The sequence below is a fragment of the Panthera tigris genome, chromosome A1, assembly GCF_018350195.1.
Source record: "Panthera tigris isolate Pti1 chromosome A1, P.tigris_Pti1_mat1.1, whole genome shotgun sequence".
NCBI classification, from domain to species: domain Eukaryota; kingdom Metazoa; phylum Chordata; class Mammalia; order Carnivora; family Felidae; genus Panthera; species Panthera tigris.
In genome coordinates, this window is record NC_056660.1 from 19475613 (window position 1) to 19500930 (window position 25318).

General features: G+C 51.5%; 2 protein-coding genes across 8 annotated transcripts in view; one reads left to right on the top strand and one right to left on the bottom strand.

The window, feature by feature from the left end:
• The window catches only part of DHRS12 (dehydrogenase/reductase 12), a 33842-nt gene extending 21883 nt beyond the window's left edge, over positions 1-11959 (top strand). The window contains 2 exon segments of the mRNA XM_042998324.1: positions 10619-10722; positions 11204-11959. Coding sequence (XP_042854258.1) covers positions 10619-10722; positions 11204-11636 — 537 coding nt within the window. The 3' untranslated portion in view covers positions 11637-11959.
• An 8984-nt stretch (positions 11960-20943) lies between these two features.
• Positions 20944-25318, bottom strand: part of WDFY2 (WD repeat and FYVE domain containing 2) — a 179029-nt gene continuing 174654 nt past the window's right edge. For all 7 annotated transcript variants that reach the window (XM_042963255.1, XM_042963067.1, XM_042963131.1 and 4 more), the window contains one exon: positions 20944-24495. In XM_042963255.1, coding sequence (XP_042819189.1) covers positions 24466-24495 — 30 coding nt within the window. In that variant the 3' untranslated portion in view covers positions 20944-24465. The remainder of the gene's footprint in view (positions 24496-25318) is intronic.

Genomic DNA, 25318 nt, shown 5'->3' on the forward strand with positions numbered 1-25318 from the left:
TGACTTGGTGATAAATGCTTTTGTACATACGTTTTTGCTTACGTCTTTGGTTACTGCCGTAGAATGGATCCCTGGCGGTGAAATTACAGAGACCTAGTTTGTGAGCATTTTTAAGACTTGGATCTGTAGTAACCAAATTACCCTCCAGAAAAAAATGTACCAATTTATATTCTCCCCAGCACTGGAAGTGCTTGTGTTTTTTACTTTCTGTTGTTCTCAAGTGAGTGAGCTTTGTAAAACTGATGGATGAGATATGGCATCTTATTTTTCTTTGCATTTCTTTGGTTACTAGTGATATTGGAGTTGGTGGTGGTAGTTTATTGGCTATTTGTATTTCTTTTGCTACTTGTCTGTTCATGTCCTTTGCCCATTCTGCTATTGAGATTGTTATCTCTTAAACTTTCTTTATAAGCCTGCTTTGGCATATTTATTGCAAGTGCCCCCCTTCCCCCTCCCCTGTTGGGCAAATTGCTTTTTAATTTTTTTTTTTTTTTTTATGTTTTGGTTTGTCACACAGAAGTTCAAATTTTTTATGAGGTGAGGCTGTATATTTACCATTAAGACTGAAATGGGGCGCCTGGGTGGCGCAGTCGGTTAAGCGTCCGACTTCAGCCAGGTCACGATCTCGCGGATCTCGCGGTCTGTGAGTTCGAGCCCCGCGTCAGGCTCTGGGCTGATGGCTCGGAGCCTGGAGCCTGTTTCCGATTCTGTGTCTCCCTCTCTCTCTGCCCCTCCCCCGTTCATGCTATGTCTCTCTCTGTCCCAAAAATAAATTAAAAAAAAAAAAAAAAAAAAAAAAAGACTGATTTATTCACTTTTATGATTAAAAAATCCCTTGTTAGTCTAAATAATTTAGTTACATGGTTCTCTCCCCACCCCCACCCAAACCCCCATTTTCCTCTAACATTTTCTTAGCTTTTTAATGCACCTGGAAGTCTTTTTGGAATAAGGTAAGTAAGGAGCCTTTTAAAAAATTTATTTCTCTCTTTCATGCTCTCTCCCTTATATTCTTAATTTTTTTTAATGTTTATTTGTTTTTGAGAGAGGCAGACTGCAAGCAGGGGAGGGGCAGAGAGAGAGGGGAGACACAGAATCCGAAGCAGGCTCCAGGCTCTGAGCTGTCAGTACACAGCCTGACGCGGGGCTCGAACCCACAAACCGTGAGATCATGACCTGAGCTGAAATCGGTCACTTAACTGACTGAACCACCCAGGCGCCCCACTCTCCTTTGTATTCTTAATAAACAATGTCACACAACACTGCTTATTTACTACATGTGCTTTCCTTCCTTTTGAGTCGTGATCCCATCTTTATCATATACCAAATTCTCGTTAAGTTGCTTCTGTCTGTTCCACGGATCTGACTACTAATTATTATGTTCTGTGTTCTGTTATGTTCTAATTATTCGCAGTATATTTTACTATCATCTAGAGCAAGCCCCAGCTCATTAGTTTTATTTCTACAACATTTCAACCCACAAGATTGGTCGGTGGGGTTGAGGAGCCCCCCTCCGCCGCCCATACCCAGAAGGATTCTGGAGCCCTGGCGAGGTTCTTGGTCTTCGGCTGCCCTGGGGAGTCTCAGGAAAGAGAACGCATGAGCCCAAAAGTCAGAGGTCATTTGCCCATTGGCTTTTGGTTTTCTGCCAGGTATCCGAGGCTGCTTTGGATGAGGCCCCGAAACCACTTGGTGCTTGGATCTCCCCACATGCCATGGGGGTAGGGGCGTCTGGGCTGCTGTGGCACTCAGGGTGGGGCCAAGCCTTCCCTGGGCTCCGCAAGGACTGCTCCCCTGGTCTCTCTGTCCTATTCTAGGAAGTCAGCGTTGTGCTTAGAACACCTCCTGGCCTGTGGGTCGGGAGCCTCATCTGATTACCTAGCTGGGATTCAGCCGTTGTTTTTAAAGGAGTTCTACCCGGCCCTCAGTTAGGGGAATTTTACAAACAAAATCCCAGTGAAGCACCTTCATGCTTTTAATGAGCGGAGGCCCCAGTGCCCACACCCAGGTTCTCCCCGCTGTAAAGCAGGTGCTCTCATTGTGTCCCCAGGGTGGTAGGCAAGAGCCTCCGTCGATGTGACTGCAGGGAGCAAATTCAGTCATCTTGCACCAGAAACACTGGTTTTGCCGGCGCACCTTGGGGCTTGGACCTTGGATGGCCTGGGGAGGATGAGGAAGTGACAGCCTTTTCACTTCTGTGTGAGCAACGTGGAACCTTCGGACAGGTGACCGGGACTCCTCCCTCAGGTGGATCCTTCCCGTTAGTATTCATAAATGTCCATTTCCGTGTCTAAAAATGACAAGCACAATAACTTTGCTAGACTCCACGTTATGGCAACTAGCTGTCTGGATTTCCGCGGGACTAAGTGCGTTCCCGGCATGGAGGACTTTCAGTGCCAAAGCTGGGGGAGTGCTGGGCAAGCTGGGATGAGTCCCTGCTCCACACCCCGCTCCTCCTCTCCTTCCCTGCTGGCCTCTCTCTTCCCTTCCTCCCTTCCCATTCACCCGAAACCACTCCATTCTGGCTTTCTCCCAACCGTTGGTGACCCTCGCCAAGGTCACCTGTGACCCTTGTGTTGCCAAACCCAGAGGATGTGCCTCCGTTCTCAGCCTGCCTGACCCTCAGCAGCACTTGCCGTGGCTGTCTGGGCCCTGTGCCCTGTCCACATGGGCCCTGTGACGCCACTCCTGTGTCTGCGGCCCCTCCCGTCCCTGCTCAGTCCTCCCCAAACTCCTGAGCTGGCTGCGGTTTCTCTGCGTGACCTTGAAATGCTGCAGTCCCTCCCGGCCCAATCCTGGCCTCCTCTTCTCTCCCCCTGCACTCTCTGTGAGAATCTCACCCCTGGCCGTGGCCCCACGTGCTGTCACGTGCCCTGGTCCCCCAGTGGTCTGCATGCAGCCCAGGCCTCTCTTCGGAGCTCCCAGCTCGTGTCTCAAATGCCTCATACTCAGCATGTCCAAAATCCAGGTGTTAGTCTTCCTCACTGATCTCTTCCTCCTCTCGTTGAGCCAACCTCAGTGGATGGCATGACCATCCACCCTCTTGCTCATCCTTGACACCTCCCCTTCCTCCCCTCCTGTATATAATTGATTTGAACTTGTCTCCATCACATGCCTCCAATCTGTCTGCCTCTGTTTATCTCCGCGCTACCACTGCCCAAGCACCTCGGTCACTGAGACACAAGCAGTAATACTAGGGCTCTCAGTGCCCTCTCATGCCCTCCCCCACCCTTGGTGGCTTCCTCCACAAAGCTGGCAGAACGACCCTTAAAAATGCAAATATGTTTCATTCTGCCTCAGATCAGCCCTTGGTGTCATTAGAGCTCGGTGTCGTTGGCCTTGGCCTCCAAGGCTCCAGCCTTACCAGGCCTCACTCTCCACCTCGCTCACACAGCTTCAGCCCCCCTTGGTTGAGCCCTGCCACCTCAGGGCCTCTTTGCCCAGGCCGTGCTTCACACCGGAGCACCCTCCTCCCCGCCCTCACCCCTTCCCAATACCCTTACAGCTTGTTCCCACCTCTCCTGTAAATCTTAGATGCCACCTCACTGCTAACGTGGGCCCCCACACCACTCCACACCGCCTCACGTGCTCGTGACGGTCTGCACACACTCTTCCATCACGGCACTGACCCGAACAGTGAGTGTGAGTTAATTACGAAACAGCCTGCTTACGCTTGGTGAACACGAAGGCCGGGGGCCCTCACAGTACCCCTCGTACTTAGCGCTGGGGCTGCCATTGAGCAGGCCCTTGACAAATACTCACTGAATGAACGGAACTGGATGGGGAGGATGAGTTGAGGTCGGGGGCAAAGGGAATAGTCTGACTCCCCCTCACTGTGGTCTGACCCCAAACCAAGAATACCCCAGAAGAGGCTGACAGCATGAATGCCTCCTGGTGCCTCGTCTTCTGCAAGAACCTGTGTGGCTGGCTTCCCCGGGTTGTATGACCTTTGAAACAGTCTTTATGCAACGTGTAAGGTCAGTGTGTGAGGCTCCCAGGAGCACGACGGGACATTTTATTACCACACGAGTGGAGAAGTACCAGATGGGATCCACCAGGGCAGGAGTCCGCTCCTTTAAAATCTGCACCAGTAACCTCCCAGAACCAGAGCAAAGTTCTTTGTCCAGTGGGTAGTCCAGCTGGTGGCAGATATCCCCTGGCTCATAACCAGCGTGGCTCTATTCAAGCTGGCTTTGCAGGTTTCCGAATAGAAACACCTGTCAGTTTTCCTGTGCTAAAATGTAAAATTTACAATACGGTTTTCTCATCAAGCAATAACTAACTTTAATGCTATTCAAATATATCAAACTCAGGATATTTTACGATTTTAGGAGCAGCACGATTTCTTTGAGGTATAATTGATGTACAAGATCATATTAGTTTCAAGTGTAATGCATTTAATATTTGGATGGGAGTGTGGTTTTATAGTAAGGCTTTAAGGGAGCGGTACATCTCTCCTTCAGCATCACCCAGACGTGACACAGCTTTACATCCCTTCCTAATTAGCTTATAGAGAGAGCTTTGCTTCAAGTCATGTACCCATGTAATAAAGGTCCTTGTTGCCATATTTAGAAGACTGTGTCCAACATAAATTCCACTCCCAAATCTCTTTCTTATAATGAACCTCCATCAACATAATGAGTTCCTTGGAAGGAAGGCATTGTGTAAATTAAAAATACTAATGAGTCATAATGATAATGAATTATTTTCCTTATTACTGGGAGCAGGACTAACCTTGGGCACATTTTCCAGTATCTGAAGGTGCCTTCCCTACACCCAGGATTGCCTCCCTTAAAATATCTCCTTCCTTCTTCCCCTTTTTTTCCTTTCTTTTCCTTCCTTCTTTCTTCCTTCCTTCCTTCCTTCCTTCCTCCCTCCCTCCCTCCCTCCCTCCCTCCCTCCCTCCCTCCTTCCCTTCCCTTCCCTTCCCTTCCCTTCCCTTCCCTTCCCTTCCCTCCTTCCATTTTTTGCATCAAAACTCTGAATCCCCCAAATGTCCCTGATCCTATCTGGTCAGTCTTGGAGGAAAGGAAGTTACCAAACTGGTTTACACTCAAATGAGTGACCAAAAGCACCCATTAGCCATTTTCAACAGTGCCCTAGCAGTACCTGGATGCTGTTATTTTGAAAGGTAGCTGATTAGCACAGAGGAACTGGCAGACTTCCTGGCTGAGACAAGCTGTGTCTTAAGGATTGTCCGGTTACAAGTAACAGGAACCCACTCAAGCTGAATAGTCAAAAAGAATTTGTTGGTGGGCTACAGGACAGTCCTCACAGAACCCTGTGGCAGAGGCACAGCTGGGCTTTGGGGGCGTCAGGGACAGGACAGGACTGCTACGAGGAACTAGGGTAAACTTCTCCCTTCTCTGGGACCGTTGTCCACAGACTCCTCACAAGTGCTTCACTCTCTCCCCTTCTGCAGACAGACTCGCTCCGCTTCTCCATGCACACGGGCCAAATGCGGCACCACTGAGTCAACCTGCACTCACTTCCAGGGTTCTGTTTCCACATTCTTGGGTGAGGGAGGCTCGAGGCCAGATGGGACAAACACAGTGCCTGGCCCAGGGTAACAACTTCATTATGTGTTTGTTGATTTAGACAGGATGTGGGCCCGCCCCTCAGGGAGGGGGATGGGGTACCTCTCCACAAGAAGTCCACTATATCAGGCCAATGAGTTTTTTGTTTTTGTTTTTTGGGTTTTTTGTTTGTTTGTTTGTTTGTTGCTTAATTCAGTTGGAAGCCCAGGATGTTGAAGAGCTTTGGGAGAGGAGAATGGCATTGGCTCACGTTGGGGGTGGGGATTAGCAACAGGCCTGTGATGGGCTCTGGACAAGTGGGGCAAAGAGCTCCCGGGGCCAAGTTCATCCTCAGGGAATAATACTTGCAAACAATGGGATACCTTCCCACTCCCTTGGCACCTGTGTTGCCTGGGACTCAGCCGGGGTTTAATGAGTCAAGAAAAGGGGGATTTGCCAATTTGTTTTCCACTTCGCATGCACTTGCTGGGAACTTGGATAAGTCACCGGACCTCTTTGGGAGTCTCCTGATTCCAATTCTTTTAATAAAAAATTATACACATGCACACATACAAACACATATACACACACACATTACTTACATACTTTTATGTTATTCTTTCAGCAGATTATTATCGTGTTTCCCTTTGCCGTCCTGAAGTCACTCGGAAAGGGCCTCCAAAACCTGGCTGGGAGGCTCAAGGATTATAAATCGCTTGTGGCCAGAAAGAGAGATGGTTCACCTCCTTCTCAGGGAGGAGAAATGCGTGCTGTGTGTGAAGAGCTACATATGTTCTTTGTGGTGATGAAGCTGGTGATCTGGGAGGCAGAAAGCGCACAGAAGCAAATGATGTATCAGATCTGCTCCTTTGGGAGCGGGTGGGCGTGGGAGAAGGTCAAGGAAAGACCCGTTTTGTGCACTTGGGTTAAGGGAGAGCTTCAAAAGATAGAAAAACCCTTGGAGGGCCTGTGGCTAAAAACTGTGGATCTCCAGGAGTTTTTCTTTTGAAGTTTATTTATTTATATTTTTAAAGATTTTTTTAAGTTATTATTTTTTTTAATATTTATTTATTTTTGAGGCAGAGACAGAGCATGAGCAAGGGAAGGGCAGAGAGAGAGAGAGAGACATAGAATCCAAAGCAGGCCCCAGGCTCTGAGCTGTCAGCACAGAGCCCGACGCGGGGCTTGAACTCACAAACTGTGAGATCCTGACCTGAGCCGAAGTTGGGCATTCAACTTGCTGAGCCACCCAGGCACCCCTATTTATTTTGAGAGAGAAAGGGAGTGTGAGCTGTGGAGGGGCAGAGAGAGAGAGAGAGAGAGAGAGAGACTCCCAAGCAGGCTCCATGCTGTCAGCACAGAGCCTGATGTGGGTTTGACCTCATGAACTGTAGGATCACGACCTGAGCTGAAATCAAGAGTTTGACACTAATGAAATCAGCCAGTCAGAAAAAGACAGAAATTGTGTTTTCACTCATATGTGGAATTTGAGAAACTTAACAGAAGACCATGGGGGAAGGGAAGGAAAAATAAGTTACAAACGGAGAGGGAGGCAAACCATAAGAGACTCTTAAATACAGAGAACAAACTGAGGGTTGATGGCAGTGGGGGGGGCAGGCAGAGAGCGGAAAATGGGTGATGGGCACTGAGGAGGGCACTTGTTGGGATGAGCACTGGGTGTTGTATGGAAGTGATGAATCACGGGAATCTACTCCCGAAGCCAAGACTACACTGTATACACTGTATGTTAGCTAACGTGACAATAAATTGAAAAAAAAAAAAAAAAAGAGCTGGACGCTTAGCCAACTGAGTTACCCAGGCGTCCCTCTCCAGGAGATTTTAAAAAGCACCTACCACTTGGCTGTGCCTTAGAGGAGAGTATCTGGCAGGATGAATGGCCCAGCCAATCCTCCTGCAGCAGACTCTGTTAACATTTAAATTGGCAGCTCTTTCTGCCCACTGGACCTGTCCTCCCCATGCTTTAATAAAACTAGCTTTTTGCACCAAAAAAAAAAAAAAAAAAAAAAAAAAAAAAGGTTCAGGTGTATTCTCATAGGGGATGAAACAGCCAACAAAACACACAACATCTATCTCCGAGGTAGGGAAGGGAGGTGCAGACAGGCTCACCCTGGCTCTCATCCGTCCAAGTCCAAGGCGAGGAGAGACGAGGTGTGCCCGGACAGGCAGGGTGAGCAAGCCCGGCCCTCAGCCTGGCTGGGTGCGGGCAGCGGGGCCTCTCAGAGGAGGGGGCTGCAGGCCTGCCGTGTGGAACCTCTTTCTAGCATTCATTTCCTTTGCTCAGGAGTCATTTATGACAATCCGTCCGTGGCAGGCCGATGGGGCAGATAGCTTTTGGCAGAAGGCCTTTCTCCTTCTCGCAAATGAAATCACACGGCGAGCCACTGGCAGTGAATACAAAGGAAGTGTCTGAGGCCACTGGATGGAGGGGAACAGCTGTTGGAGCCCGAGTCCTCAGGAGACTTCAGAATCCACAGACTCACAAGGCAGGACCCTCCAAAAATAAACTGGGATGTGGACAATGAAGAATGCTGTCTGGGATGGAAGTCAAAACCCGGAATTACCAATGCTGATGCAGAAACGAAGTAACAAGCAAACATGCACCGAGAGCCCTCCGGTCCACACACACGTTTTATTTCTCCACAGAACCCTCTGACCCTAGGAAGCGGGCTGGCCAGCGGTCTCCCCTCTACAAGACACCAAGGCCGAAATTGCCACGGTGGCTTGCCCACGGTCCCATCGCTGGTGGGGGCCCAAATCCAGGCTCCCGGCGCCCACCCCGGTGCCCGGTCCGTGGTGCGAGGCTGCGCCTGCGGGCTTGGGTGCTGAGCGGGGCGCTGCCAGGGTGCGTCCAGCACTGGGTGGAACTGGTCAAGCAGAAACCCCCAGGAGTGGCCCAGAAAAGAGCCCAGGGCCCTGGCACCGGGAACCCTTACTTGTTCTCACCTCACGTTGAAAAACAATACAGATGGGCACGAGGACAGGCAAACGATAATTCCACCATTCAAAGATAAGCATTTTAAACACTTTAGTGCACCAAAGTATCATCCTTGCAGCTATTTCCCGTTTTGATACCTTTCCTCACAAAAATGGGACTCCGCTGTTCCTGCCCTGTTGTAACTTCTCATTCTGTGTACTGTGAATGTTGTTCTGTGTCAGGCACACTTCAACGGCATTTTTCTCATGTTGTTAAAAATGTGTGTGTATGTATGTTTTATGATTACAGAAATAATCATAGAATTATATGCTTGTTGTAAACTATTCTAATTCAAATAGTGCAGAAATGGGTAGCAAAGGAAGCCAACGTTTTACTTCATCCCACCCTTGGGACATAAGCAGTATTACCAAATTTCGTATTTCCTATTTGTCCTTTTCGACGCACAGACCAGACGTGACAGACTTACGTGCACATAGAAACTCTCTGCACACGGTGGGCTCGTAGACTGTTGTACACTTTGCGTCTCCCCTTCCTGTAACGTGGGCTCCTCCTCCTCCCCGGACGTGGGGCTCTCAGGCATCTTGGCTCCAGTCCGGGGGCAGAGGAAGGTCTCACGGGACCCGAGAAGGAAGCAGTAGCAGCCGGGAGCCAGTTACAGCATTTGGATTGAAAACCCTCTGAGGGGAGGGAGACGGCAGCCCAGGCGGCCACTTGGCATTCGTCAGGCACCGCCCACCCCTCCTCAGGGCCGCTGGCAGGAGGGGCCCCGTGGCACCAGTTGGCTCCCTGCCACCCTCACCGAGCGCTCTGTGCCTCCCCAGGTGTGTGTATTTTCACGAGGGCCCTGATCCCTGCCTTGGAAGAAGAACACGACTCCAGAGCGGTGAGTTGACCTCTCGGGATGTTTTGTGGGTTTGGCGTTCCTGACGGGAAGCCGGTGGGCCTACATTTGGTCCACACCCACGGGGAGAGCCAGCTTGTCCGGTGGGCCCACGGGCCTTCTCTTTGGTCACCTGAAATCAAGCAGTGTTGTGCCAGCCTGGACGGCAGCCAGGTGTGTCTGGAGAGGCGCTGACTGAAGGCTGCGAGGGACCCAGGTCAAGAGGAGGGTCAGTCTGGTGCTTCTCCCCGAGGACACACGTGCTTAAGGAGCTCCTGGCGTGTGGACTAGGATTCCCGAATGTTCATCCGGGCAGTAGAGGCTTCCTGGGAACCCGCTCCGAAGAGCACCTTCGCGTCCCCTACTCCTGCCTCCTGCCACGGCCAGGTGGCTGCCTGCCGCCCACACACAGCCTACGAATTCCCTGCGAAAAGGGAGGCAGAGCTACGCAACTAGAAACGTTAAAGACCCCAGTCCTCCCCGGAGGCTTTTCCTCACGATCATCCGGGAGTGGGCAGAGCGTCAGGAAAGGGAGGCCTCTGAAGAGCAGGGCAGCTGTGGGAGGCATTCAGGTCAAGGGTGAAGGGGTGCATTTCCTGGAGAGCATGCTGCTCCGATGAGAGACGACAGGTTCGTGGAGCCGGTTCTCTCCTAATAGGTTAAAATGACCCGCTCAGAGAAATCAGGGAGAAGGCAGTATACGCAGGCTGCGTATACCACTCTGCGGTAGTGGGCAGAATAATGACCACCTCCCACCCCCCGAGGTCCGTGTCCTAATTCCTGGGGCCTGTCACTATGTCACCTTTACACGGGGGAAGGGGACCTTGCACAAGTGACTAAATGAAGGACATTGGGATGGGGGGAGTGTCCTGGGTTATCCAGGTGGGCCCAGCATAAGCACGAGGGTCAACAGAAGGAAGGCAGGAGAGTGCGAGTTGGAGAAGGAGACGGTCTCCTTCCGGGAGAAGAAGAGGTCACTGGGGCAGGGCAGCCATGAGCAAGGAATGCAGGCAGCCCCTGGAAGCCGGGGAAGGCGAGGCACTGGTCTCCCCTAACATTTGCAGAGCGAGCACGGCTCTGTGACACCTCGATTTCAGACCTGCGGCCTCCAGAACTGTAAGAGAACACGTCTGTGTGGCCTTAAGCCACTAAGTTTGTGGCCCCTTGTTACCACCACCACTGCGAAAATTAATATGCTGCTTGGCAGAGAAGAGGAATGGGAAGGTATTGTCCATTTTTGTTTATAAACTTCTCTTGTACGTATTGCAGACGACAGTCTCCTCGGGAGGAATGCTGGTTCAGACACTGAATCCCAACGACCTAAGTGAGAAAGGACGGCACTTAATGGAACTATGGTCTGTGCACAAAACAAAGTAAGTGACGTGGTTTCCTTAAGACTGCATTTTATGGAGTATTGCTCGGTGAGCAAAAAGAATGAAATCTTGCCATTTGCAACAACGTGGATGGAACTAGAGGGTATTATGCTAAGCGAAATGAGTCAGAGAAGGACAAATATGACTTCACTCATATGTGGAATTGAAGAAACAAAACAAATGAACATAAGGGAGGGGAAGCAAAATATGAAAACAGGGAGGGGGACAGACCATAAGAGACTCTTAAATACAGAGAACAAACTGAGGGTTGCTGGAGGGGTGGTGGGTGGGGGGATGGGCTAAATGAGTAAGGGGCATTAAGGAGGACACTTGTTGGGATGAGCACTGGGTGTCATATGTAGGGGATGAGGCACTGGATTCTACTCCTGAAATCATTCTTGCACTAGATGCTAACTTGGATGAAAATTTTTTAAAAAGATGCATTTTATTAATGTGCCACATGGGCCCTTTTCCACAACAGGTTTATTCTAGAATGTACATTAATTCGGATCCTAGTAGTTGACGGCAGGCCCTGCAAAGTTCCTGGCACAGAGGGAGTCCTCTTCATGAGGGGCCAGGCGTGGCCGTGCTCAGACCAGGGAGGACCTTCACTGTGCTCCTGGGAGAAGCCACAGAAGCTGCCAGCTCTCTTCTCAGTGTTTCTCAGGCCCACAGAAGAATTGCCGAGGGCTGGCGACCATCCGAACGGGAAGGAGCCTGGCAGAGGCGTCCCTGCCCCGCACGGCTCAGAGAGAGTAAGGATGGTGAGAGGTCACTCCTCCCTCCTGTGGGCAGCCCTTGGCTCACCGGCCACAGATGTCACAGCAGTGACTGGGTTCCCTGTGCTCGCTTTGGAGGGCGTGCACGTTCAGTTCTGGAGCAATGAAAGGCAAGGGTCCAGATCTCTTACCTGATCTTAACAGAAACTACAGTCATACCACCGTATCTCAGCGTGTGACAGCTATTTCGAAAAGCCCCATCTGTAACTTCCACGTTGACATTCTTGCCCTTAAACTCAACTGGGGGGGGGGCTCCCTCATTGTCTGTGAAGCTGCCGGTACCCGTCCCCTCCCCTGTCATTGGTGCTGTCTGTCTCTGAAGGCCTCCCTGCCCAGTGCTCCCCTACTCCACCTCTGTCCTCCGCGTGCCCCGAGTATGTCCCGCTTTTGCTCGCTGATCTGCGGACCGTTGCTGGTGGATTACTTCTCAGGACTCGAAATCCTGATGTTTCAAAGAGCCATACTTCTTCCCAGTTTTCCCAGGGGGCATGAGAATAAACCAGTCTCTCATTACAAAAGAGGCCCGGATGGAGTTCTTTGCGAAGCATAAGCAAGCTGCCCTGGGATTGGGCAACAGCGGAGATACAGCTGAGGCTCCCGTGCAGGGTGTGCTCTCCAGGCATGTCCAGCGTGTGGCCCACGCTCTAAGATGGGAGTTAACTCACATATTAGTGGGCAGCCCGCTCAGTGCCAGCCTGTGCCGGGGGCCTGAGGTCCCACAGCCAGCAGGGCAGATCCTGCCCTCGCCCAGCCTAGGTACAGCGAAGGCTAGAGTGGCATGACCCCCTTGGGAAAGGGGCAGATCTGGGCACTAATTTCACAGGGAGGGGCTCGGGAGGCCCAGGCAGCGTGCAGCATGACTTCCTTCATTGTCATGGTCACTCTCTTATGCTCCTTCCACCTCCTGAGGGGGGGCCAGGGTGCAGCCCTGGGTTCCAGGGAGGCGTCCATAAAGAGCTGATCAGGAGGACCGGGAAGTGACATCTGTGCACACTGCTGTCCCACACGAGGCTTGTGGGACGAGCGCCTGCAGCCAGCTCCCTTGCCTCACACCTGAGGGCGCCTTCTCTCTCCAGTCTCCCTCGTCCAGAGGCAGCGGAGGGTTCTAACTGAGCGGGGAACCCGAGGGCACCTGGCTCCATTGCTCATCGTGCCAGGAAGGTCGCAGCCTTTAACTTCCATGCAGAGCAGCTGCAGGATTGACTCTCCCCAGGAATGACCTAAAACCAGAGTAAAGAGGACTAGGGAGTTGCTTTAAGAGGGGCACATTGGGACTAGAAAGGGAGAAGCCTTGTCCTCAGAGGCAGTGCTTTGGTCTCCAGTTTGCCTTGGGCATGGCTGAGGGGGGGCAGTGCTGGAGTCGGGGGGACCACTCGGGGGCCCCTCCTCCACGAGCTGTCCTGACTCCGGCAGCCTGGTGACAGAGGGGGCTGGTAAACGCTGGCCTTCCTGTGTCAGAGAGGCATGAACCGGGGCCGAGGGAAGTCAATGGGAGACCGATGGGGACCTGGGGACAGGCCCAGGCCACCGCACCCCCACCCAGGTTTCTAGAAATGGCGAGTGTGCAAAGGTAAGTAATAATCACTAAGGAGACAACTGGAATTATCTGGAAGCATGTTGGAACAGAAGGCGAGCACAGCTGTCTTCAGGATCTGCCCTTCCCAACTTGATGAGGAGCTCTCGGGAAAGACCTCCTAAAACAAGGGAACTAAACCCAGCAGCAGACGCCCCCACACACCCGAGGTGCCAATGGCCGCTCCCAGTGCCACCTGGGTACGATGCGTGTGTCCTCATGGCCCCCAGGGGATGGGCACCGCTGTCACCCCGTTTACAGGGGGGAACCAAGCACAGAGGCTGCCGGCCCAGCCAGGCCCGGCCACGGCGTCTGGAAGCACGCTCTCGAACACCGCTGCCCCCTCTCCGAGAGCCGGTTTGTTAGAAGCCTAATTTGGATACGCATCCTTGGAGTCCGTCCTAAGAAATAATTAAAGATCTGGGAAACGAGGCTGCTCGTCGCAGCACTAGTGAGAGAGGGAGGTGATAAATTATGGAACACCTGTACAAGGAATCTGTTCAAACCTGAAAACCCTGCCGTAGATAAATGCCTGTGGGAGACGACAACTGTCTGCACTGTATCATTCAAGGAAGAGATCCGGTTCCAAAACTGTGCATTCCTTGTGATCCGATTCTTCCTATACCCGCGCGGCCGTAGAAGGAGACGTGTGGTGGTGCTGGGGAGCGTGCCGCAGAACCCTGGCTCGGAGACCTGGCCCAGATTAGCCCTCTGATGCACAGACCCGAGGAGGCTCTGAATATCCTGTGACGAATGCCCAGGGGACGTTCTCAGGGAAGCACACGCCCCAGGAGCGACTCAGGCCAGGAGTGCTGGCAGAGCGGCTTCTCGGTTCTTCTCCCTTCCTGAGGGAGACGTGCTTGGCTCTGCCTGACCGAGGTGAGCGCCATCAGGCCGCGGAGGGCCCCCTGCCCCTTGGTGCCCTGGGCGCATCATCCGCACACCTCCACCGTCAGCCTGTGTGCTTACAAAATCTCCGCCAGCAAGCCCACCGCCCGGATCTGTGCGCCTGGCCCACAGGTCACAGAGCGACGACCAGGCCTCTTGGGTTCAGGCAGCCCGGCTGTGGCCCTGGAGACCCGAGGGAGGGCTGGACGGGGGGACTGAGCACATGGACGCCTGTCCTCCATGAGCACTGCAACAGAAGGCGCCAGATTCCTTCTTGCTCATCGGTATTTCCTCATTTTCCCATAACAAACAAGTAAGTACTGCTTCTGTAAAAAAGAAGAAAAAAGCTTATTTTTAATTTAAAAAATGAGAGCCCTACATGACACGATCCTTTCTAGCTCTGACATCCTCTGATCTCATTACAGCTCTTGAAGGTTCACTCTGGTTTTTCTTTCCTTGGCTTCCCAGGAGAACGCTTTTGTTTCCCAGTGTGCTCACTGTAGAGACGCCGTGTTCCCGGAGGCCCGTGGGCAAACGGGCCGCCGCCTGCAGCCGGCCGTGGGGCCCCGGGGAGGTGACGCTGGGTGAGGAACCTGTGTGTAGCCAAGGGCCAGGGTGGGGAGGGAGGACGCTGCCGAGCAGCTTGGCTCTTACCGTGTTCCTCCCTGAAAAGGAGAAAACACTTCAGCAATTCAAGAAGCCACCAGCCAGGATACTCTGAGAGGCCAGACTCATTCGAGCAAGATAGCCGACCCGGGAGGCGGGAGTCTGAGCGTTCGAGCGGCCTCGGCCTCAGCGCGGCCCTCACGCCGTTGGAAGGAGACCCGGGTCTAGCATGCAGAGGGAAGGGGGGCTGTGCGGGGGATTTCTCTCCCAGGGGATGGGCTGGGACGGGTGCCCATGTCCCAGGGCCCGGAGGGCACAGGACCCAACACGCAGGCTCTGGCGGGCAGCACTTTCCACCCAGGCCGAGGGGCGACCCCTCAGGGCCTAACAAGAAGGTCTGGAAGCCGAGCAGCTTGGCTGAGTGCTGTTTTGAAGGGGAAAGAGAGCAGTTCCCGATCACAGTCCTTTGTGTTACTGGCGGTACTGGTATTAAGAGGAGGCCAGCCATCCACAGTCTCTTCACTTGAGAATGCCGTCGTAATCTCCTCGTGTCTCTGTCCCTTCCTTCTCGCGGCCGTACACCGGGCTCCAGGACGGCATGCTGTGGCTGCCCCGCCCCTGCGACCCCGCACACCTCAGCACAGGGTCTGGGAGGGCGGCCCACGCACTCACTCTCTAACCACAGGCTGGGGCCTCTCCACGTGAAGCCTCCCCTCCATGAAACTCAGGGTAGGGTGGGACTGTCCTCTTTCCCCATGAGTGTCCCCAGGCTTCACCGGTGAGACGGGTCCCTGGCCTGTCGGGGTGAGTTTTGTAAAGTGCCCCACCAGATTTTACACCCCCCGTTTTTTTCCCCATCTTTCTGAACTCAGGGGGGGTCCCTGGAAGACAGAAGTCCTCAGGTTGTGATCAGGGTCATCAAAGTCCTAGGCGAGGCCACACCCTCCCTAGGTAAAGGTGATCCCAACCGGGGAGGTGGAAGTTCACCTGGGAAGCTGACCGAACCCCGGGGAACGGGATCCATCCATAGCAGCAACACGAAGCACGTTGGCCGTGACTCGGCTTTTCTATTTCTGGAGGCGGTTATCTGTTGGGGTTTTGTTCTCTAGCTGGGCAGAGTCCCAAGGGACAAGCTCCGGGAGAGGAGGAGCTGGGAGGAGGTGGCCAGGAACGACCTCCGGGGGGAAGCCGCGTCTTCTCTCTGGCTCTCTCTCCATCACGGATACCACTCTTGCTTGAGCCGTTGTGAGGCTCTCGGTGACCCTGTGGCCGTGAGGATGGCTGCACTTCTCCCCTGGCTACCGCCTGCCCGGTTCCCGAACACCTCACACTCCTGCCGTGGGCAGGCCCCACCCAGCCGCACCCCTGCCCCAAGACCCTCCCTCAGCCCCCAATGTCTGTGTCAGGCAAACTCCCCTTGACTCCTTGTTCTCCCCTGCTGGGTCTCCCTGCTGTATGTAGCATGTCAGGACACTCCTCCGTGTGGACCCCTGAGGGCTGGGGCGGCACTTGTGGGCCCCCGGCAGGGGTCGGTGACATGACCCATCTGGGGCCCTTGCAGCCACAGGCAGAGGCCAGTCACGAAGCTGCCGTTCTCACAGCTTGGTTTCTCCCTCACTTTTAGCTCAGGAATCGGTTCCCACATACTTGCCCTCTTGCCAGACCATCCTCCTCATCGACTGAAGGGGGGAAACTAATAGAAATCCTGAAGAGCTGGCTCAGAGATCTAAGGAAGCCAGACCAGAGTCAACTCAGGGCCAGGGAAGGCAGGCACCAAGGGCCGGTGGGCCTTCCACAGGTTATTCCCCCCCTGTGCAAATTTCTCCTTGATTTGAAAATTTGGTTTTCTTAAAAATGCTGTGTTTAAGATCACCCCGCATTCTTGGTTTGAGGGAAGCAGGGTGGGAAGAGGGAGACGTGCTAATGGGCTGTGCACCTCCGTACCCCAGGAGAGGGCTCCACACTGCCTCCATCATGTGCAGCCCCTTTGTGGCCCTAGGCTCAAAGCATGATTATGGGATAGCACATATTTACATGAACAAATTACATGAGGCCAGTTTACATTTGCTTAAGATTAGGAGTGGCTTCAGTAATGCACGTGGCAGAGAGCCCGGGTGGTTTAGTTGGTTAGTGTCCGACTTTGGATCAGGTCACGATCTTATGGTTTGTGGGTTCAAGCCCCACGTCGGGCTCTGTGCTGACAGCTTGGAGCCTGGAGCCTGCTTTGGACTCTGTGCCCCCTCTCTGCCCCTCCCCTGCTTGCACACTCTCTCTCTCTCTCAAAAATAAACATTAAAAAAATATTACGCACCTGGCATTCTAGTGCTAGTTTGAAAAACTTCTATGCTACCCCATTTTACCTCCTAATGACTGCAAAGTTGTAACAACATCAATAAACACATATAGAAATATCTACGTACGTTCTTGGTGTTCAAGGCAAAATAACCCTCACTCATCATTCATAGAGGAGGAAAACCCAAGTGGACGTTTCCTCAGAGGTGCTCAGATCCAGGCTATCAGCCAAGGCACCCCAGGAAGGGGTTTTCTGGGTGCGCCTGCCCGGAAGGTCAGCGAGTATCGGCTCCATTTGCATCCGTCCTTTTCCGAAGAAAACGGGGTGGGCGGAGTGGATGGTACTTCTGGAGTGCAGGGTGTGGGTGGGTTGTCACAAAGGGGCCAGGAGGGAGAGGGGCCACCAGTCACAGGGCCTTGGTGTGAAGGGCAGTTCAGCGACCCCACCCACTGTTCAGTGCCACGCAAGCCATTGTTTTCTTCCCACCTCTCTTCCGATCCATAAAATTGGCTTCCTGAATTTTTAGCCCTGAAGTCCTTTCTCCTCAGTTGGAAAGTTTCAATACAGTTAAAGCAGACTTACGTGAAAGATAAAGAAAAGAAAAAGGACTACGCGGCCACAGCCCATTTGCTGTGCAGGGCCTGGGGTAAACGGTGGCTCACCTTGGTTTCCAGACTGTGGCTCTCCCCAGGTCTAGACAGCCAGGTGCAGGAGTGGCCCAGAGACTTCCCTTCCCTCCCACGGTTAGCACCAAAGGGGGGCTGTTGGGATGCATGTGGCCGCGCGTTTTAGCTTGACGACAACAATGAGGGACCACTCAATGCGGGAAGGTTTCCACAGAGATTTATTTTAAACCGTGGAGGCAACTTTGCATTGAGAGTCTCTTACACTGGTAATGGCTACAGGCATGTTTCAGTCAGAGGGAACACAGTGGGAAAGTGAGCAGAGTTGAAAAACATTCACAACATCCAGCAGCATTTGAACAGAGAACGGGATACAGACATTTTGACATGGTAAGAAATTCTTGCTCTGTCTCACCGGATCAGTCAGGAAGTCAAGGTCGAGCCTGTCCAGTCTGGTTGGTGGACTCTACCGGCAGACAGCATGGCCATGCCGGAGGGTTCTGCTGGAACCACACTCGAGAGATCGGTTCCAGCCTCGGGCTCATTACCTTCTCAGCCTGACCCCCTGGGGAATCTCATTTCAGAAAGAAAGAAAAAGACACCCGAAAAGTGACGTGCCTGCTGCGGCCAGGTGCGGAGGTGGCCGCAGACTGACGGCGTGCACGATGGCAGAGTCCATTTCCCTGGTTATGAAGTGTGGGAGGCAGGCACGAACGTGGAGCTAGCACCTTCCCTGTTGTCCAGTTAGTAACAGTTTTTGTCCTTTTCATATAAAGATTTTCTTTTGCAAAGTGACAGTACGTGAAAAAAAGTCATTAAAAAAGCAAGGCAAATGGCGCCAAACACAAATATATCAAGAGTACCATGGTTACCAGTGACACAAGTGTTTGGTCTATACTTCAGACGGGTGGATGCTACTGACCTAAGGCTGCCATCCACCTGGATGGGAAAAAGAAAAGTGGAGACAAATGAAATACTTTTTTCAAACCATTTTCCCTTTTTGTAGTATAGTTCGCCCTCTTCTGATTCCCAGAGAACCGAGGGAGAAAGGTATCAAGGTCAGATTCTAAATCTAATGTCAAAACTAACTTGCGGTTCCCTGACACCGTCTCTCCCAAGAAAGTCAGATACGCTTCTTAAGTCACAAAGGTGGGCAGTTTGAGGTATCTATTTTTAATGAGATGGTACCATGATCAAGTTCCACCTTCTTTATCTTCTTCAGACCTCTAGATGGAAACACGCAGCAAGCAGTTTATGTGATGTGACAGAAGACAAAGACATTCCTATGTCAGCCACTAGTCACACAGTAAACAACATAAATGGAATCACAGGATCGCAGGACTGGAAGGGGTCTTAAGGACGATCATCAAATTCGATCCCTACTCCAGGCTTCAGCCTCCCTCCCGCTTTGCCGACAAGGGGCTGTCTACTGGCTGTGCAAACATTTCCTGGCACGGGGAACACAGGGAGGAATCCCACTCCAGTACTGGGCAGATCTAATTTCTGAAGACTGCTTTTGGGTGTTAGGCCTAAATAGGTTTCTCAGTGGAAGGGATAATGTTCACGGGCAAAATTACAAACTAAAAACCCCAAGGGTTGGTATGTATGTAATTCTTGGTTGTAAACTTGAGCAGAAGTTGAAAAATGAACACGGGTGCCCTGAATGAAGTTACGGACACACGATACCTGGCTAGCGCAAGACAAAGGCGAACGGATGCAATGGCAAGAACTAGAAAGTGCCGAGCCCCACGGCAGAATGTCGGGGTGCCCTGGCTGGGCGGGGCCGGGTCTTTGAGGTGGGGGCTGCCCGAGCCCTTTTCACAGTCTCGGAATTGAGGAAAATGTTCCCTTCCACGTGGCTAGTGCCACCAGGAGGAGGATTTATCACATTTGCCACACTGTACTGAGATGACCCATTACTTGCGAGAACGATTTAAGGCCGACAGGGAAATTGAGGGCAGCTGCCTGCTTGCGCACCGACGGGCTTGGCCACAGTTGTCTAGCACAGTCTCCTCCTGCCCCAGGCAAGCTCTTTCCTTTCTCAAAGGGGAGCAGCCGCGACTGGCCCACCTGCGCGATGAGGGAACTAGCAGGCAAGTTCTCCCAGGCCGAGTCCATGCATGCAGCGGTCTCCAGCTCCACCTCACGGCCTCCGGGACGGGGCTGTGCCTCCAGAAACTTCAAAAATTAATTACCAAGGGCCATTTTAACATAACAATCCCAGGTATTTCTAAAGGAAAAACAAACAAACTTTGATACTAGCCTCAGCTGCAGGAAAACTTGACTCTCAAACTCTGAGCGAACCCCTCCTGGCGAACTGTGTGCGGCCTCCCTCCCTGCACGGGCCCGCCCGTAATGACAAGAGCTCGGGCCCCAGGACTGCCGCTTGAGCGCGCGATTATTCTCCGGCGACTCCAAACCACTTGTGGCCTCTGCGTACCAGGCTGATGCCAGATCGTAGGCATTTGTTTCTGTCTCTGCAGCCTACAGGTCCCTTCCCGACTCCACTAACCCCACCTCCACCTTTAACCGGCTCAGAAACCCTTTCTGCTGGGGGAGGGGCACCCTGCGCAGAACTCCCCGGGGGGACCTCAAGCATGCTCCTTTCACTGAATGAACTACATGGGACTGAAATGACCCATCTGCTCCCCGTGTGGCCTCTGCCCAGGCCAGGAAGTGGACCCCAGCACCCCAGGGCCTAGTTCAAAGCCCTCGTATGTGGTGGACACTCAACAGATGGCTCAAGTGGGCTACGATCTCTAGGAGCACCTAGAGAACTCTGTGCTTCCCAGTCAACTTGCTAGATACCCACTTTCAGTTAAAATTTACTATTATTTTATTTATTTTTATTTAAAAAAATTTTTTAATGTTTATTTTTGAGAGAGACACAGAGCGCAAGCAGGAAAGGGGCAGAGAGAGAGACACAGAATCCGAAGCAGGCTCCAGGCTCTGAGCTGTCAGCACAGAGCCTGACTTGCGGCTCGAACCCATGAGCCGTGAGATCATGACCTGAGCCGAGGTCGGATGCATAACCGACTGAGCCATGCAGGCGCCCCAAAATTTACCATTATTTTAAAGGAGAGAAAAAGAAGACTGTTTGGGCAAAGTGCTTTTACTTTAAAATATATATCTTAGTGAAGGAGATCGCTTACATACAATTAAACAATGAAAAGGCCAAAGCAAAGGAATCTCATTTAATGAATATTTGTGGCCAGTAACTTTGGTACACAGTTTAGAGCTCTCCCTTTACTTAAAAGTCAAAATCCAGGCTTTAAAAATTGATTTTTAAGCAAAAATAAATTATGCTTTTTAAAAATGAATCTGGGGCACCTGGGTGGCTCAGTTGGTTGGGCTCAGGTCATGATGTCGTGGTTCATGAGTTCGAGGCCCATGTCCGGCTGTGTGCTGACTGACAGCTCAGAGCCTGGAGCCTGCTTCGGATTCTGTGTGTCTGTCTCTCTGTCCCTCTCCCACTTGCACTCTGTCTCTTTCTCTCAAAGATAAATAAACATTAAAAAAAAAAAAAAAATGAATCCCAAACCATGAAAAGGTGATCACGTTCCCTAAGACTGACTGACTCAAGGCTAGCCTTCAGACAAAAGGGAAGATGAATTTTCAACACCCTCGGATTTCCACTTGGATTTGGCTGCTGGGGTGGTCCATGGAGAAGAGCGCCAGAATGAGTTTATTCTGATCAAGACCAGCAACAGTTGCCTCATTGAGCAGTACCCGCCCACTCGTAAACAAGGCTGGAGCCAAAAGAAGTGTCAGGTTCCCCTATGAGAGCATCAAATCTGGTTCCCAAGAGCTGCTTGGAAGTCACTCCTCCTGGTCATGCCATTACTAGTTAAGGTCCAAAAGCAACTGTTCCTCAAAAACTCTTCTTTTAGGTTCTCTTGTTTACACCTCAGCTGTATCCAACTGCCTGGTGTGACTACATGTTTTCTGCTTGGAACACTCTAGATCTCTGAAGATCCCTTCCAGTTTTGTGATTTTATGATTCCTTGAATAATTCAAACAACCAAATGAGAAACAGGCCGTTGACTGACCGCATATAAAAAGACATGCAATTCCAAGTGCTTAATTTAAAACGACTTTTGCTACTGTGGACACAAACCCAGGCAGCTAGAGGTTCCAGTAACATCTCTTTGGAGAAACTGAGAGCAGGTGATTGGTTTTATCCTACCAAACGAAGAATAAGTCTGTGCATGACATGTGTGCAGTTTTGCCAGTTTCAGGTAAGGCATCACTTGCCGGAACTGGTCAAGTAACAGAGCAAAAACATATGTAAAGTGCAATTCCAATAGGGCAAAACAAGAACTATGACAGTTAACCTGGACAGGAGCAGAGCCAAGTGCTGGTGCCAGCCTTCACTCCTAATGGGTGAAGCCTCCAGCCACAAAATGCTTGGAAGACACGCACCACCCGCGTCTCTCTCTCCATGAGTTACAAAAATGGCGGAGGCACTCAATGTAAAACTCAAAGAATTCACAGTATCACAAACACGCACAGCTGGTTTGCTAAGCACTTCTCACCAAATTCAAGCACCCACACAGACGAGGAAAAAGGAAAAGGCGGAGCAGCGGATGCCATGATACATCTGTGGTTTCCGATCGCGACTCTCATCGGTGGGGTGTCGAGTGGTTTCGACCTCCGAGTGGCTCTGAGGGCTGGGGTCCCGCCGTGCTGGGAGGGAGGTGGCTGCAGTGAAGTGCAGGGTCACGGACCAGGGCGACTGCGGTGTACACTCGTGACCCCATAGGGGCAGGCAGCTTCCCCGGTGGGGTGTGAGCTCGTCTAGACCTAGCTCACATCCACGTCAGGCTTGAGGGGCACTGGTCTACCGCTTCCCTAACGCTTCTCCCTCTCCGTATACAGTCCACGCTCCAAAACCCAGGAAGGGAAAACAGATTAATTTCTATTACTCATTTCCAACACATGGTTCTCTATCACGTGCAACTTAGTAAGCGGCTCCAAGTTCTAGTAGTAGACTATAATATAGATATTTGAATATTTGAATTCCCTTTTTAAAGCTCTCTCACAATCATGCAGAAAAGACTCGGATTAGTTATAACAGGCAACTGATGGTAAGTAAGGGTCATGTGGAAGGGGACAATGATGTGACCGGTGGTAACCGCTTCCGTGGGCGTGCACACGCGCACACGCAATCTTAGCGTTTGGGCACGTGAGCTCATCCGGTCTGAGGTCTCGGATGATGGCCGCCGTTACTCTGGCTGCACGGGGCGTGCGCACTGGTCCTGCATCCCAGCGCTGCAGCAGCGGACCCTCTCTAGGAAGCCCCCTCCCCGCGTCCTACACGGGCCAGTGTCAGGGGTCTTCAGAGAATGGGAGTACGGCAGCCACGTAAGGCTGGTAGTACTTTTCCTGGTTGGAAAGAAAAGCCCGAAGTGAAAGAAAAATCGGGAGCACTTCAAATACTACCACCAAAAAAAACTGTCAAATCAGGAATGCACAAGCTAATATGGATAGTGAAGGGCAAGTCATTGGCCTGTTTATCGGCGAGGCTTGATTTAACCTGGCGATCTCGAGACTTAGTGATCCCCGGCCGCCCCTGCCAGGGGAGGGTGACGAGGCGGTACATGTAAAGCGCGCACAATGGGGCAGGCTCATCTTGCATGCCTGCTGCTAACGCAGTCTGGCTTTACAGGTGAAAATAAGATTCCTAAAAGGGACTTCAGTGGCCTGAGGTGAGTCACTACACGTAAGAGTATTTCACTTCATCAAGTCTGTCTGGATTCCCTTCAACTGAGAGCTCTTCAGGTTCATTTTCTAAGCTCCCCACCCACTTTTTAAAAAATTTTTAACATTCCCAATCAGAACACAGTATGAGCTGTACGACTCGGTACCTTTTACGTCTCAGATCACACAGGTTTAGTACGAAAGTGTGCACAGTGTTCTGAAATACATTAAGATCAAAATCTTTAAATATCTAGTTTTTAAAGGGGAAGAGAATACAGATGGTGAGTAGAGCAGGATACGATCTCGCAGTAACGAACACATTCAAATTCAGAGGTGCAGCGCAGAGAAACACATCTTACAGATGCTTCCCCCCCCACCCCAAGGTCATGGGTTTTTGTTTCGTTGTGTTGTGTTTGTTTCGAATATTGTGAGCGAGGAAGAGCTATGTGAATAAAGCCAAAACAGAAAAGGCTCAGACAGCTCCAACTGAATTAGAAATGACCCAGGCACTGCGAGTTGAAGCTCTGAGTTACAATCACCCACCTCTGTGGGGACAGTGGTTGGGAGCAGCTTTCTCATAGCCTTTTTGTAACGTAGGAAAGACGGAGACACGGAGGCAGAAGCACAAGGTCACGTCTACTCAGAACATGAGCGAGTGAGACGTGTCAAAGGGCTAACTCTTCACGTGATTCAAGAAGTCGGCTGGAAAACCCACATGAATGGTTTCCCAGCTCTCTCTGTTGAAGAGGATTTCTGTGAAAGCGGAAACGCTGAGAAGAAAGAGCGTAAATATAAACACACTGGCAAAGAGCCGATGAAGCGGAGAGTAGGTAACAGAAGAAAAAGACGCTGACCACAGAATATGTGCCGGAAGTGAAGAAAACATGGAAACGACTTTATAATGACCAAAAATACCCTGAACAGATGCCTCCGTCATTTCTCCAACACGCAAAGCAACAACCAAAACGAAGTGTTGAAAATGTAAAAATTAAACACCCCACACAGAGTTTTCAGTATGCTCAAAACAATGTAGCACAGCCAGACTGTATAAACCATTTGCTAAAAAAATATCTTCTTTTATATCGTATGAACGCGTTGAAAGGCTCCCTCGCCAGCGTTCACTCACGAGCTCACCCCTGTACGCGTTGCTACCCCGTCAGCTCAGCCCCGCTCTGCAGTTTCTCTCGAACTCTCACACGTCCGCTTGCAGCTCCAGTAATGATGTGGATTAGAACAACCGTTTCTTGAGTAAATACTATCTTTGTGATGCCTGCAGTGTCATCAAGACACGACCGGGGTCATATCCCACAACTGTGAAAAGGAAAAGAGAACATCTGATGAATTAAAAATTCAATTGTGCGAAGGATAAACAGTCCCCATCGAATGCAAGTGAACGTTTTGACAAGCAACTAGGAACTATGCTAACGTGCTTTCTAAATCTATTAAGTAGTATTTTGCCATGAAAATGTTTCACGTAAACTTTAAAACCGTGGCTGTGGGGAATTTCAATCCAGCCAGTGGAGAATAAGGCAGATCAGATTCACTTAAGGGGCAAGGGAACAGACGTGTGTTAGGCACCCAATGGGCGCCAGGGGTGTGCTGTGTCCTTTCTGTATCTTCCCTCATTCAGTCTTCTCAAGGTCCTCTAAGATGTCTCATTTTCAAAAATGAAGGAACCAAGGCTCCCAGACTTGACTTCTAACTTGCTCCAAGTCACAGAGGCCTGGTGGCTTCGAAGGGGGTTATTGTAGCCACCACATCCTGTGGCCGCCTCCAAGAAGGGCCCAGAGTGGGCCGGTGCGCCGGCGAGCCTGTGCCTGTTTGTCAGGGGTGGCACAGCTGTGGCCCCTCCTGTCCTGGGCCTCTGCTGTAGTACCAAAGCCATGCGGTCCAGCACAGTCCTCAGAGAGGCCCTGGAGGAATGATTCTGGATTAATTGATCTCACGGGGGAAAGATCTCGTTTATTTCTTGTTGGCTTACCTGAGTCCTTCCTTTCCTTCAATGCTCGGCTCAAACCCCACCACCTTCCTGAAGCCATCTCCAGCAGCCCCATCCCCCTCCACTGAATTCTTCAGGTAATTCTTGCCTGTATCACTCTTTTGGCTGCTGAACACATGACCTATTAGTAACCGT